At 30.2% G+C, this 15,896-nt stretch overlaps 1 protein-coding gene across 4 annotated transcripts in view; it reads left to right on the top strand.

Moving 5' to 3' along the window:
• The window catches only part of LOC136982824 (PH and SEC7 domain-containing protein 1-like), a 158,441-nt gene extending 142,888 nt beyond the window's left edge, over positions 1-15,553 (top strand). For all 4 annotated transcript variants that reach the window (XM_067279351.1, XM_067279350.1, XM_067279352.1 and 1 more), the window contains exons 10-13: positions 3,404-3,561; positions 8,341-8,485; positions 12,891-13,034; positions 14,066-15,553. In XM_067279351.1, coding sequence (XP_067135452.1) covers positions 3,404-3,561; positions 8,341-8,485; positions 12,891-13,034; positions 14,066-14,314 — 696 coding nt within the window. In that variant the 3' untranslated portion in view covers positions 14,315-15,553. The remainder of the gene's footprint in view (positions 1-3,403; positions 3,562-8,340; positions 8,486-12,890; positions 13,035-14,065) is intronic.
• Positions 15,554-15,896: the final 343 nt, after the last annotated feature.

Below are 15,896 nucleotides of genomic sequence, written 5' to 3'. Positions count from 1 at the left end.
ACATGCACATTGGTACAGTGTTACTAATCTAACACACAGAAATTTAAAAATTACAATTTTTAACTTTAAAAATATAAATATTACAACTTTAACCTAAATTTCCTGAAGGCAAGGAATTTAATAGTAACTAATAGAACAGAAGTCCTAAGAGAGTTTGTAGCATGCCCTATGTTCTATAGAGTCATCTAAATCTCTCTAAAATTGACTGCCCTCTGGTTCCTAACAAAATCTCTAAATATCTCAAATAAATGGAATCTGAGGTCTGATGTAGTAGACATACATCTTCAAAATCCACCCTCACGTCACCATCCAAAAAGTTTGCCGCCAAAGCCATATTGGAGAACTTCTTACTAACATCATGTATATGTTCCTTTAATCTGGTCCCAAGGAACCTAGCCATGAATCCAATGTATACCAATGACTGGTCTACACATGTATCATGCAAAGGAATAGCATAAACACTCGATGAGAAGCACTCCTCTACTGGGTCCTTATCATTTCTGATCAATGCGAAGATTATTAGATTCCTCCTATAAGTGATCCTGATGTTTGCCACTTTAGTAATTTCCTTATGAATATTAAACAATGCCTTATTGTATGCAACAATAAATAAGGCTTCCTGTTGATAAGCCTGTTGTTTGCAAAATTTTGATGTACGAGTTTCTTAATGAGCATTGTGGAACAACCATGTCATACTGCTGGGGCTGTGATAAATCTTAGTTTCTCTTTCCTGTTATGTGGCATGGAATAGCATCTATAGTGACTAATATATACCAAGGTATATTATGTCTATATGAGGGGTAGAAAAATGAGGACTTCACAAGATTATCATTAGGAAATTGGCAACACATTTATTTATATACACCACAGGGATCAATACTATGAAGTACAAGGATTAGACACCACGTTTAATCGATTAACATTTTTTAAGGTCCCTCCAACAATCAAACAAATACAACACGCGAAATTAAGCATAGAAATCTACACTATTTACAGGATCAAACAACACATGTATCTCAGTTCTCCTGGTGCAGAACAGGAGACCTTTCTAGTTATCGATCTTCTCTTTTTAGAATGTTGTATACAGCTACCACGTGCTCTTAAACAAAAGCCGATCATATTAAAATAACACTTTTTTTTTTATTTCCATTCATGCATATCTTCTAACTATTTTGGCTTTACCATTGATACTCTGTGATTAGTATTCAATGGATTTGGATTACTTTTACGAAGAGCAAACTAACTAGTTCTATTCTTCACCTGATAATAACTTGGATTTCCTTAAAGTCTGTCTGAACATGTGAAAGCACAAGAGAAAAAGATGTCTTCTCAGGTCATTCGTTCACCTTTTCTAATTCTCCCATCTGGGGATTTTTCCAGTCACATGATATAAAGTTAGCCAATTGACAATGTGTAGCCACATGACCCAGTATATGGTGAAATGTGACAAAACGAAACACACTCGTGATATAAACAAAAACCCAACACAGATCTTGGAACACAAATACATATAAAATCACAAAACAAGATAAAAATTATTTACAAATAGTTGCATATCACTACACGTGTAAAGGTCCTCTCAATAAGAGAACTAAAGCTGGCAATTTTGTAGGAGAAAGGATTGTGGGACCGGTTTGGTATGTAGAGACAACAGTATGTCTCCTTTCAGTAAACTTTAATAGATAGTTTTCATTCTTCTAAGTTAATCAATATGTTGAAGAAATGTGCCTGTTATTTAGACTGTTGTTTCACCCATAAGGAAAGGCCATAAGCATTATGATTGAAAGATTGTAGAAAAGCTTCCTGATCAGGTCTGCCTTGACAAACAATCAGAATGTCATTGATATATCTAGAATATAATAGAATTTGGTCCAAAAGGACTGGTAGGATTGTATTCTCTAGTTGTCTCACTACCATTTCACATAATATCCCCAACAGTGGACTATCCATAAATAAGCCTTGCCCCAGAAATATGTGACACCCTAAAATTCAAAAAAGGAAGAGTGACACATAAGGTGCATCAGTTCCAATATAACAGAAAGATGTTTTGAGGAGTCTTCTACATTACGTAAGAGGAAGTCCTTTAGTTCAAAAAACATGGTTCTAAGCATATTGATGAAAAATAGACTCAAAATCAGAAACTATAATAAATGCTTCTTCCAAGATGTCAAAGCACTTTAGTTTATTGATTACCTCTTTCGTTCCAGACATGGAGTAAAGATGGTTGTCAAGCTTGCTGTCGATGTAAGAGTTGAGCATTCTCTTGATATGTTTGGAAGGTGATTTCCATTTATTCATGACTGTATATAATATGTTTATGTTTAACATTCCTAAGAAATTACTAAAGTGGCTAACATCAGGATCACTTATAGGAGGAATCTAATAATCTTCGCATTGATCAGAAATGATAAGGACCCAGTAGAGGAGTGCTTCTCATCGAGTGTTTATGCTATTCCTTTGCATGATACATGTGTAGACCAGTCATTGGTATACATTGGATTCATGGCTAGGTTCCTTGGGACCAGATTAAAGGAACATATACATGATGTTAGTAAGAAGTTCTCCAATATGGCTTTGGCGGCAAACTTTTCGGATGGTGACGTGAGGGTGGATTTTGAAGATGTATGTCTACTACATCAGACCTCAGATTCCATTTATTTGAGATATTTAGAGATTTTGTTAGGAACCAGAGGGCAGTCAATTTTAGAGAGATTTAGATGACTCTATAGCACAGAGGGCATGCTACAAACTCTTTTAGGACTTCTGTTCTATTAGTTACTATTAAATTCCTTGCCTTCAGGAAATTTAGGTTAAAGTTGTAATATTTATATTTTTAAAGTTAAAAATTGTAACTTTTAAATTTCTGTGTGTTAGATTAGTAACACTGTACCAATGTGCATGTGTAAGATTCAAACTACTTTAAGTCTTTATATTTAAATGTGTTTGATTTCTTAATGCTGTTCTGTTCAGTATTTGTTAAGATATACCTGATGAAGTTTGTTAGAAATTGACAAAAAACATTTGTATCATTAAATAATTTTAATCCTTTCTCTGATTTTGGGTATATTTGTGTGTGTTTTTCATTACATGCAACCAATTCTTGTAGAAGTAAATATGAGAAAATAATGCTGTTTATTGAAAGAAATAATATAAACATAACATTTCATTAATTTTTCAAGAAATTAATTTATTTTAATATATCCTACTTTAAATTAAAGACTTCAAAGCACAAGAACAATTAGAAGAATAATGTAAATTTATTGCATATAGATTGTCTGTGAATTGCAAAGTCATTAAACAAAATTAATTGCAGAAAAATTATTCTGTATATAAACTATTTAAAAAGAAACAAAACTCATGTATTTATCATTAAAATAATTTATGTTTTTTTTTATTTTTTAAGGATGATCATGGATTTAAGAAAAACCAGTTGTATGATAGTTTACATAATTCTATTCGAATTCATCATTCTCTTGCTACAAAAGCCATTGACTATAAGAAGAAGCAGCATGTCTTCCGTTTTCAAACAGCTGATCTGGCTGAATATCTTTTTCAAACAAGGTGAACATTATTACATTAATACAGTCAAACTCCATTCATTCAGATTTCTGAAATGTCCAGATTGGTTTAAATAGTCATTTCTTTTAAAACTTTTACACATTTTGTGGAAAAATTATTTTTTATGATGAGATTATTGAAACATTATTTACAACTTTAATATGTAACAATCTCATATTCGTAAGAATAAAAATACACACTGTTTGTATGTGCTGAGTAATTTTTATGTTTCTATTGTTTTCAGGTTAGTAAAGCATATAAGTTTATTTTCAATCACTAAAAAGTATTTTTAGTATGAATTTTAGACTTTTATTTCAATGTTTCCCTAATTTAAGTTTATCTGGATTTTCATTAATCTGGATCAGATTCAGTTCCGTTTGACCGGGATAAACATTGTGACTGTAATTGTAATTTTGCATTAAATGATAATTATTTTAAATGAGAAACTATATAATTTCTAATACAACCTCTTCAACCTTCAGATTTCCGGTACAAAACGGTGAAAGTTAACGAACTAACGTTTTCGATTCTCCACCAAGATCTTCGTCAGGTTCATTGACGCTTGCAAAATGGAATGCAATGAATATAGAACACAAGGGTGTATAGTATCCCGATAAGGGATCACAGGTTCCAAAGAGACCTGATATATATTGGATCCACCAAGAGGTCCATTCAAAAAAGGATTTCTGAGCATAAGTATGACTGTGACAAAAAAAGACACACCATTGCCCTGTTAATGTACGCCACGAACCCCAATGTAAGAGCAGACTTCGTTAACATCAGCTTCATTAAAAAGTCATTCAAAATGGACCACATCAGGGCCTTGGAGACCCTTGAGATTTACGAGGCAACCAAATCGGAGAAATGTATTAATTTCAAGGACCGTAACATATTATGGTATGTGTGGCACTATACCTCTGAGGGGCATCCACTGTAAGAAGTACAATGCAAAAGGAAAAACACGTACACATGTTGATCAATTAAAATGAATTTAATTTCACGTTGGATATAAATATTACAAATTCTTTATAGATTTCCACTGTTCCTTGGTGTTCATATCGCAACAGTAATATGTGTAGTTCAGTTCTGTTACAAATGCCGCCCGACAATAATACTTAACTTAACTAATGCATGCAAATTTTGATCGGACTTAAAACTAATAGAAAGGGATAGAAGGAAGTAAGAAGGATGATAGGCCAGACGGGTACCCAATTTTTCGGCTGATATTCGATGCAGATCCTCGTCTCGACTTATAATGCTCATATGTTCTCCTCTCTTAAAAATGACATTTTCTTAGGGTTTGCTTCCAGTTGAACTACTCCTTAACGCCCTCTTCCACAGCGCTTGCCAATTTCTGAATCATGAGGTTCGCTGCCATACGTCTTTCTCCGTTTGTGTCTGGCCAAAGAATGTCCACTGGATGTCCCTTTCCCCTTCAGCCTTGTCGCCGTCTATTGTTTCTCCCCTATCTCCTGGTGGGCTATGGTTAAGTCCAAGTTCTCAGAAGTTTGAGACGAAGAAACAAAGAAAATTGTGAGGAAGGATAGATTTATAGAAATAGAATATAAATTAAACTAAAAAATTATACAGAATAAAAAGGCGTACAGCCACATCACATTGGTAGTTATTTATTATTCCTGAGAAGATAGACCACGTCATTGTTATGATAGACTCCTGTCTAGTAAATTTATTTTAAAATCTTTGATCGTTACTACACGCTGGAGATATTCAATTTTTGAATTTCAAAAACATTCTATATTCATCACATTCCATTTTGCAAGCGTCAATGAACCTGATGAAGATCTCGGTGGAGAATCAAAAACGTTAGTTTGTTAACTTTCATCGTTTTGTACTGGAAATTTGAAGGTTGAAGAGGTTGTATTTGATCTTATATGTACTGGTAGTCATTAGTGAAGATTGTTTTCTATATAATTTCTGTATGTTCAGTTAACAAAAAATTATGATCATCTGCTTAGTAAAGTTTGGGGCAAGTTTTGGTGTACAGAACTATGCTAGTTTTTCAAAAAATGGATTCCAATAATTATTGGAATATATTTAGAGATATTCTAGTATTCTGCAAAGCATCTCACAATGCACTATTGATGCATAATAACAATTGAAGAACATTTTATAATATTTTAATTGTCTCATCATTTTAGAGAATTTGAATTTGGTAAATTTGGAAACCAAGATAAGACAAAAATTGCATTCTTCTGTTGGAATGTATCATTTTTTTTTATCAGTAACAAATTGTAAGATGATTAAATCATTTACATCTAACTGATCTGATTAATTAATATAATACAATAGCCTCACTATATAAGTAGTTTTACAGCAGTCTTAAAATTTACAAAACTTTGTGTTCCTATACTAATGATTAATGCTTTGTGATTTAAGGTTAAAAGATTATAAGAAAACTTATGACAATCACCATCTGTATGATATTTAGGGAGATTTTCTACATTCTTGACCACCAATAGCCTCGGGCATCATTTTTTCCTGAAGACCAGGGCTTCTATGTTTGGCTATTTTGGTGTCCATTTTGGCATCCAAAAAATGCTGGCAATTGGCTATAAATTTATCTAATTTTTTTAGCTTTGGAGAAAAATTGGCAACTTTTGTTTGCCACTAGGCATTTGTTTGGCATTTGTTGTAAATTTGATCTGTTTTTGAAATATTTTTGAACCTACATCAGCCATTGAATGTAAATTGCATATAAAAATTTTTGTCTTTACCCTATGGGTACTAACAGGGCTTTTTTTAAGCCTATGGTGGATTCAGGCAGGCTCACAATGCAGCTACTGGGTGGTAAGAGACAGCATCCAACATATCCAAAATGGATCATTTCACAAAAAATCCTTGGGTTTGTTGACCTGTCTGGATTTTATTTTGGGTTGTACAGTACTGATGGCTTATCTGCCTTTCTTATTCAACCTTCATGTCACTATTGCCCACCAGTTGCCATGTGGATAATATCATTGAACACTGGATCAACAGCTCACAGGTTCATGCCTCAGTGGGCTGGCATGAGAAGTTTTCCAAGTTTTCTTCACCTTTCTAACATCTAATAGGGGCCAGTTTCCTATAGTTCTTTCCAGGAGGCATTCTTTTGGCAGTCACCCATGTATTGCATTGCCATATTTCATTAAATCAATTGTGTGACTATTAGTCCTTCTGAAAAGTACAGCATAATGATTTAAAAGAGCATTAAAGCTGATGCAAGATTAAATGATTGTGGTAGTGATTGTGTTTATGTTTAAAATGCTAATACTGTATAGTACCTGAAGAAAGATTAATAAGCTGATAATTTTTTTTCACTCAACACATACACTGTTTGCTTGATACATCTCAGAATAAGTACACAATGCTTGCAAATCTAGATTAATTTCTATGCTTTCAGAACAAAAACTACTCACTCTATATCTTGGAAACCTGTCTAAATTAGACACATACTTATCAAACCCATGGGTGTCTAACATACAGAAGTTTTACTGTATTACAAAAAGTGCATTAGTACTATTAAGCTAGGTAGCTCATCATAGAAGTAGCAAAGTTTAACTGTTTTGCTTATTTGTAGTTAAGTTTTATCATGGAGCCATGTTTCCTGTCATAACATTTAATCTTTCAAATCTTAAATTTTTATGATTTTCAGACTATTGGAATTTTATGTATGCATTTGAATTTTTAAATTGAAGGTGAGCTAATTACTGTAGCTCAGTTTGGAATTATTTATTTGATGAATCTTTAGGAGTTTTTATGAAGATTGTTAATATTATGTTTATATAATTATACCATATTTTCATCAAATGATTGGCATGCTGCATAAAAATGGGAGACCAGCATGCCGAAAATCCCAGGGTTACCGGCATGCCGGTTAAACTGCAACTAAAATATAAAATTAATCAGATCTAACAAAAAACTAGTTGTTAATTAAACATTAAAGAAAACATTCTTCCAAGTACAATAAGAAATAACATTGTAATTTGACTGACTTAAAATCAGGAAGAGTGTTTTCATTTACAAGACAATAAAACAATTAACAACTTATTGACATTAGTGGAAGTAGTTAGTGAGGGCTACACTGACCATCCACTCCAACCTTAGAAATAACACCTTCCTCTCAAATTTCATACAAAGCTGATGTTAATCAGTGTAAGCTGAGATAATTTACAGCAAGTTTCTTAAATTTAATATGTTTATTTCTGCATTTTTAACCAAATAACAATAAAATACACATAAAAAAAGCACTTTCAGAATTCCAAGGGTATTTTACATTGTTAGAAAGAAGACAAAATGAAGAAATTAAACATATAATCATAGTTTTTGATGTAATGCTGACAGTTTCACAGTTTTAGAATAAAAACTCATTTATTTTTATGTGATGTAACTTGTTTGGTTTTTTTATGCCCCCTCTAGAGAGGGATGTATAACCTCACTTAAACTGGCATGCCAGCTTTTACCATATGGAAATATCTGATTTCTTGATCTCCCCAGATAGACCAGCATGTTGGTCATTCTGCAAAAATATGGTAAAAACTAAATAAATTGTTTGAAATATTAATTACATTAAGCAAAAGACAAAAATTAAAAAGCCAATATTTGGCTAATAGTGGCAACAATTACATCATAAAGTTTATTTGGTTTCTTTTATAATTAGCCATAATAAAATTTAATATTATATAATTAATGAAAACTTATGAATATTTAACATTGTCACTAATAATATTCATTTCCCAATACTTTATTTTATGAACTAAGATTTTTATTTTGACTGAATTATAGTGATTCCAAAGAACTTCAGAGTTGGGTAGACACATTGAATCTGGTGGCTGCTAGTCTTTCAGCACCTCCATTAGCAAGTGCTGTAGGTTCACAGAAGAAGTTTCAAAGGCCTCTATTACCTGTTAGTCATACAAAATTAAATCTTGTAAGTGTATTTTAAAAATTAAATGATCTTTGATTATTTATTATCTGATTTAGTTAAAACCTTTAATGTTAGAATAATTAATAAATTTTACAATAAATATTTTATATTTTTTTCTAAATGTTTTTATATTATGAAAAAAATAATAAAATTCATGAAAGCTAACTGTGCATCATAACTAGATAGCTCAATAATTATAACAAAATATGAATTTGATTTTGTTTTTCTTTTATTGATTATTGTCTTAACTTTTTATCTTAAAAGTTTTTGTACAAAGTCTTAAAAAATTAAAGATACAACATTTCCATTATATCAAGTAAAAGTCAAAAGGAAATATCTTTCTTTGATTTCTTTTGACACAAATAAAAATCACCTTTGTAATCCTAGCAATGTATTTATAAAAATTAAGAACGTTTTTGATCAGTTTGACTGACCTTCTTTAGTTAACAACATTGAATAAAAGAATACAATTTAAAAATAGAATGTAATGTTTGAATTAAAATAAGAAGAAATTTAAAATAACAAAAAAATAAGAAATTTCCAAATAAAATATGTAGTAAATAATTAATAAAAAATAATCATTTTTATTAATTAATTATTTTTATTTACTGTGAATAATTCTGCCAATTTTGACAGATTGACAATCAGTGATATGTTTTCTCCCTAACTGCAAATTGTCATCTTCAGATGACCTGCATTGTCATCTTCAGATGGCCCGCACAAATTGTCATCTTCAGGTGGCAAAATATTGTCATAGAGTTAAAATTGGGTTTTAAAAAACACCATCAACAATGACCTGCTTTCCTGCTGAAACTCGCACTTTAACTTATTAAAAGAATTTGTTTCACTCTACTCTGTTAGATGTGGGATCCATTGACCTGCTCTCTTGTGATCTGATTCACTCTAGTCTTGTTGCTCTGCTATTACAGCATTTAGACTTTGATGTACAGTACTGTGATAGTTACGAGCAGTACAAAGACAAAGAGACGAAATGAGAGGAACAAAACACAATGAGTTCTATTTCCTTGCTCGTAAACAAACAGGAAACAGTGGATACCAACAAGTACCTTTCCCACCGACAATATCCGAGAGCAAATACCGAAACTATTACAATAAAATTTCCCGACAATATTATCTTAAAATATAAACCTTAATTATAATATACAATAAGATTTCCTGACAAGATCGCTTAAGTTATGAACTAAAACTAGTATATAAGATAAAGAAATAAAAGAAAGAGGATGTCAAGAATATACAGGAAAGCGGGTACCCACGACTAGATGGTGATGACGAAACTACCGGCCGAAGTATTACGGTGAGAACGGGGATCGGCGAACACTTTCACTCCTTTTTATTTTCTCCAAAATACTGCCGTTCAAATCGATCTTCTCTCTATCTTCTCTTGATACTAGGTATACTCGGGAGACTCCACTATCCTTCCTTCCTACTCGAGTTCTCGCCTCAGAATGACACACGTGTTCCCCTTTCTTCCCTCAGGGCTGCACTCCCTCTTTTGTTTTCAGGGGTGAGTCATCGAACTCACTAAGGAAGGGTAAGAACAATAGATACGTTCCAGGAAGAATGGACAAAGAGGTTAGAAAGAGAGGAATAAAGGAAATAAAGAAAGTATAAAATATAAAAACGATACAATTACATAAAAAATATACACCTTAAGCATGGCGTGTAGCCACAGATCTAGAGTAAGTGTTTTCTGTAGTTATTAGTATATATGACCTGATCCTGTATTTCGATGCAGTGGATAGGGACCGCATAAAAAAAAACGCATAAAAAAATCACACTTTTGAGATTTTTTATGCGTTTTGATGCGTTTTATGCGGTTTGCGTTTTTTTTATGCGGTCCCTATCCGTTTTTATGCATTTTTTTATGCGATCACACGAGTGGCTTTAAAAAATAGTTTTCGCAACACAATTAAAAATATATATTTTTTTATGCGGTCAACAGGGACCGCATAAAAAAAGTCTCACATAGAAAATAACTCAAAACCGTACGAAATAGAATTTATTGACAACAGATGTCAGCACTTGACTGCATCGTCTTGTCTATCGTCTGTTTTACATATTTTTGTCCAGATGGTGTTTTGTTGACTTAAAAAATAAATTATTTCATTTTTCGCATATTCATGCAATAATATTACTATAATAAGTTCATTTATGCTATAATAAGTTTATTTAGCTATAATAAGTCAATGTGAGACATGACAAATCGCACGAGACTAGTCGCCAACTATACCGCACAAATAAAAAATCGCACAAAAAAACCGCACAATAAAAAATCGCACAAAAAAAACCGCACAAATAAAAAATCGCACAAAAAAAGACTGCATAAAAACAGGTTTGACTGTACTTTTATTTTTACTCTTCATTTTTTTTTTCTTTTTTAATCATTTATGTAATTTTATACTTTTTATTTTAATTCATTTATTTTATTTTACTTTCCTTTTCCCCGCCATTTTACTGTATCCCTTGTATGACTAACAGCATGTATCTACTATGTATTTTCTGGAGAATAGAGATTATTTTGACTGACTGACTGACTGACTGACTGACTCCACTGCTCCCATTATACGTTTCAGGAAGGGATGGGAAATGCAATGACTTTGAATGGGTCTGTGCTGGACCAAAAAATTCTAAGAAAATTTGATTTTACAATGTGACATGAGTCTGTTTCTTATTTAAATAAAAACAAATTAACTTAAATAGAATCATGAAATTTTTAATATAATGTAGAAATGACATAGCTAATTAGATAATTGATTTCATGTGAAGTTTTTCATTTTTTGTAAGTGAATAAAGTGTTTTTTAATAAAAAAAATTATATAATTGTGTAGAAAATCAGTTTAAATTGACTTGGCTGAATATTATGTAATGGAAAGGGGAAATACATAGACCTTAATAGGTCAGGGAATAATGTCATAATTGGCCAGGGAATGTCAGAGAATCATAGATGAAATTACCTGTACAGACCCTGTAAATCCCTGTTAACTTGGACTTCACATACCATTTTGAAAAACTGTGTTTAAGTTAATTTAAAATCTGTTGACAATAGAAAAATTATTAGGTATCACATTATATTAGGTAATAGAGAAGTAGAAGCCCCATAAATTTAAAAACATTAATATATTTATATTTAATTGCAGCTTTTAAAGTTAAGAAATTATACAGGGTGTTTCACAATGTTTTGACGATTTCAAAGTTGAATAACTCACAAACTAATCGCTAAAAAAAGTTGAAAATTTTACACAAGGTACAAAATTTATTCAATTTTACTTATGAAATACTACATTGGACAAATGATGACCATTTGCAGCTACACAAGACTCGAGGCATTTCACCCAGCTTTTGAACACATTTTTCATAACTGCTGGAGGAATTCTGGAAATTTCATTTCAAATTTGATCTCTTAATTGTTCCAAGCTTCTTAGCCAGTCGGAGTACACTCTCGCTTTCAAATAACTCCATAGGTAAAAGTCTGACAGGGTTAAATCAGGCGAACGAGGTGGCCATTTGAAACAAGCGCATTAGGAAATTATGCACTGGTAGTTTCACGGAAGTTTTTTACTCAATTCAATATTGTTCCACGAGCAGGAATTGGATATCGCAGCTGAATCTTAAAATGTGTACAAAATTCACGTTGCATGTGCACAACAGATTCACCAACGCAAAAATAGCACTCTCGCGAACACCCAATGTTGCTTCGACCAGTATGCCATGATACTACATAGTAACTCATATGAGATGAAAGTTGACAGACCGCACTACTAATAGAGGGTGCGACCGTCACTGTATCTCGGTTTTAATGCGAGTTATTCAACTTTGAAATTGTCAAAACATTGTGAAACATCCTGTATTATTAAGAAGTGTTTTCAGTATTTGGAAGTCTTTGTGATACCATGCATTATATTACTGTAATTGATAAGTTACTAAAGACTATACATTGCTTATATTGTACTGGCTTGAAATTTTTTGAAATCATTTCCTGTAATAAGAAATTCAGCAGTATAATCTCAGATCAATGAAAGTTCTGTATAGAGCTGATCATAATAAATTTCTGTACTGTATATTTATATTCTTGTTTTCCATGTTGTCAAAGATAACATTCTGCTAATTTGGACTTTTGTAAACTTGAACAATCTTCACCCCCTTATTAGTTTGAATTAGCAGAGGGTTGCCGTTAATATTTTATTTTATTTGTGTAATTGAAGATATATAACTTAATTTATAAAAATCGAACATAATTAAATCTATTAACTAATATATTTAATCGATATTTATATCCAGTATTTGAAATATTTTAAAGTTTTTACATATTTGCTAAGTAAATTGGAAACTTTAGTAATTTAATTTGACTATAAACCTTAACTTCTGTGAATCAATTTTGCTATTATAGCGAGAACAGTTACAAGATCATGAGAATAGAATAGTTTGGTTACAGAAAGAATTGGATGAACATCAATCACATGCTCCAGAAAAAGGTTCTAGATCAAGATTTTTCCATGAATTTGCTGAGAAAGAAGCTTATTTGCAGTTTGAGGTGAATCAATTTACAGAAAATTTCAGTTAGACTAAAGATAAATACATTGTCTATTAGTACAAAATTTTATGAACATTGTTTTTCATATTAAATGATTTAATAAACATTTATGGTAATTATATATAAAATATTTGAAAATATACATATTTTTATTGAGGTTCTACTAAAATATTAAATTAACTGTGATTTGATATAACACCGTAATTAAAAAGTTTGGATATACTGTAAATGTAAATTGAAATATATTTGATAACCTATATTAATATATAATCTATAGATTTATATAATTATTATTATTAAATATAAATTTCATATTTTTATTACTTAGAACCTTCAAAATTAACTGGAGTATTTTTATTTGAACAAAATCATAAATCATTAAATAAATTTGTGTGAAAAGCTTATTCTTTTTTAAGTATTACTGTGAAATTCCCAAGAATATACAGTAATCTTATCTGAGTAAAATAATCATTGTGCACAATGATGTTTTAATAGAAAATAACAAAAATTCCCTTTTTTTTTGATGAGATTGTAGTCAGAACATTAGAACAGCTGAAAAATTGATTTATAAAGTCTTAAAAAATGAAGCAATGAACATAAAAGATGTGATTTAATTCCATATTTGTGGAAATGATTCACTTCCAAGGAAAAAATTGTAGAAATTGAAATTTATGAAGTGTTTTATTAGATGATTATTATTAAACTGAATATGTTTGATTTATATTCTATCATCTTTTTAATTATTCAAAAGAAATTAACTTGGCTTTAAATTTCCAAGTAATTACTTCATATAGTAAATATAAAATTATAACATGCTAGATATTTATTTAACTTTTTCAATGATAAAAAATAACACTACATAAATTTCATATTAACAGTAATAAATATTTCAAAAATATATGAGTATGCATGTAATAAAATCTGTTAATAATGTCTTTGTTGTTTTATATTGTTTATTTCTATAGTAATGTTAATAATTCCTATTTATATTGCTTTAAAATAATTTTAAAATATATTTTTCTCTTTTGTAGTTGAAAAGGTATAGAACATATACTTTTCTTCTGAGATCAAAGATGTCTCAATATCCAGAATTAGAACCATCTTTAGTTGAAACATCTATTGGAGAAGTGGATGAACCTATTGAAAAAACAGAGCACAACATACCAACGAGTTCTCCTGTACACAAGAAAAGAGCCCATATTCCAGTCATCAGAAGTCATTCTGACCGTTGCACATACCGATCTTCAGTACTCAGGAACAGTATAGAGGAGTGCGGTTAAGTGATAAATGGAGTATTTTTTGCAAATAAATACTCCAACATAAAAAAATATATATATACATACATACATGCATACTTACATACATACATACATAGATACATACATACATTAAAGAGTGTGTGCATGTGTGAAATGACTCAATTGTATACAAAATACACTTTTTTCTATTGACTTTGAGAATTCAACTTTATAAGAAAAAAAGAAAACATGACTTTGTCAAGCTTATCTTCTCACTTTCAAGATCCAAAACACCTTGCTGTTAATTATTTTTTATTTCAGCACATCATAAATTGAGTTTTATCATCAATTAAGTGTGCCTCATGATATAAGTGCTCAATGTTGGCAAATGATATCTTTTAAAATTTGATTAAAAATGGTTATTGACAGGTTATTGAATATTTTAATATTGTCTGTGCCAATTTCACTTCATGTCATCTGTATGATCCTTTTTTTTCTCTGGCATTGCAAGTCAAATGTTATACAATAAATCATATATCAACAATGCCTATTTATTCACAGTATGATTTCCTATATGACAAACTATTTATGACATGCTTTAAACATCATGTCTATTCTATAGATTACATTGTTGCTTCGTAATTAAGAGTTACAAACTGAATCACGAAGCAGTCTCCTATTACAGCAAAAAAAAAAAAAAATTAAAAACCCAGATGTGCCTGACATTCTATAAAGCCTACACTGCTGCAAACAGTTGCAATCAAATCATGAGTTTGTTGTGATAATAATAATTAGATATTGGTTAAATACCAATAATAATTAATTTATAATTGTGTTTAATTTTCTTTTAGATGTGATTGTAATATTGAAACATTGATGTGGTGAAGATTAGAACATATTGTTTCAAAATTTTACTTTTACTTATTGTTGTTGTTCCCTTAGGAATTGTCTATAGACAATAGCCCTGCTAGTCAGTTGAATATTAAATAATTTGTGTATTAAAAATTTTAAAATAGTCTTAGTTTTTCAGCACAGCTGTAAAGACTAGTTAATTACATCAGAGGTTTAAAGATAGAGATAGTCTTTTCATGATACCTATTTCTAATTTTTGGAATATTATTCTCAATTTTTATATATACATTCGACTCTTGATTATTGATATTTTTAATTATTAATTTAAACTGTATTATACATTTGCCAGATAATCAGTTAATATAAAATATATTTTTATTTTTAACAAAGAGAATATGTGTATTTATATATACATACAATGAAACTTCTACAAAGTTTTTCAAATTAAATTATATTAATATTTAAATATTACTAAAAATATAATTTGATCATTTAATTGCATACAGAATAATAAATTATTATTTTTTAATGTTGAAATTAGTTTAGCATGATACAAAAAGGATTATTGAATTGTTTTATATTGAATGTCTCATTATGAATGAGAGGATTTACAAATAAATAAATAAATATATATATATATTATTTATTTATTTATTTATTTATTTATTTATTTCTTGATTAGCAAATATTAAATATAATTATAAATTATTATATATCACTTCATATTAAAAAAAATGTCATTTTTAGTTTTTAATATTATAAGCAAAAAATA

This window comes from Centruroides vittatus, unplaced genomic scaffold (assembly GCF_030686945.1).
Source record: "Centruroides vittatus isolate TY-2023 unplaced genomic scaffold, ASM3068694v2 contig_864, whole genome shotgun sequence".
In the NCBI taxonomy this organism is placed as follows: domain Eukaryota; kingdom Metazoa; phylum Arthropoda; class Arachnida; order Scorpiones; family Buthidae; genus Centruroides; species Centruroides vittatus.
The sequence above is the reverse complement of the archived record's forward strand: the minus strand, read 5'-3'. Positions and strand labels throughout refer to the sequence as shown.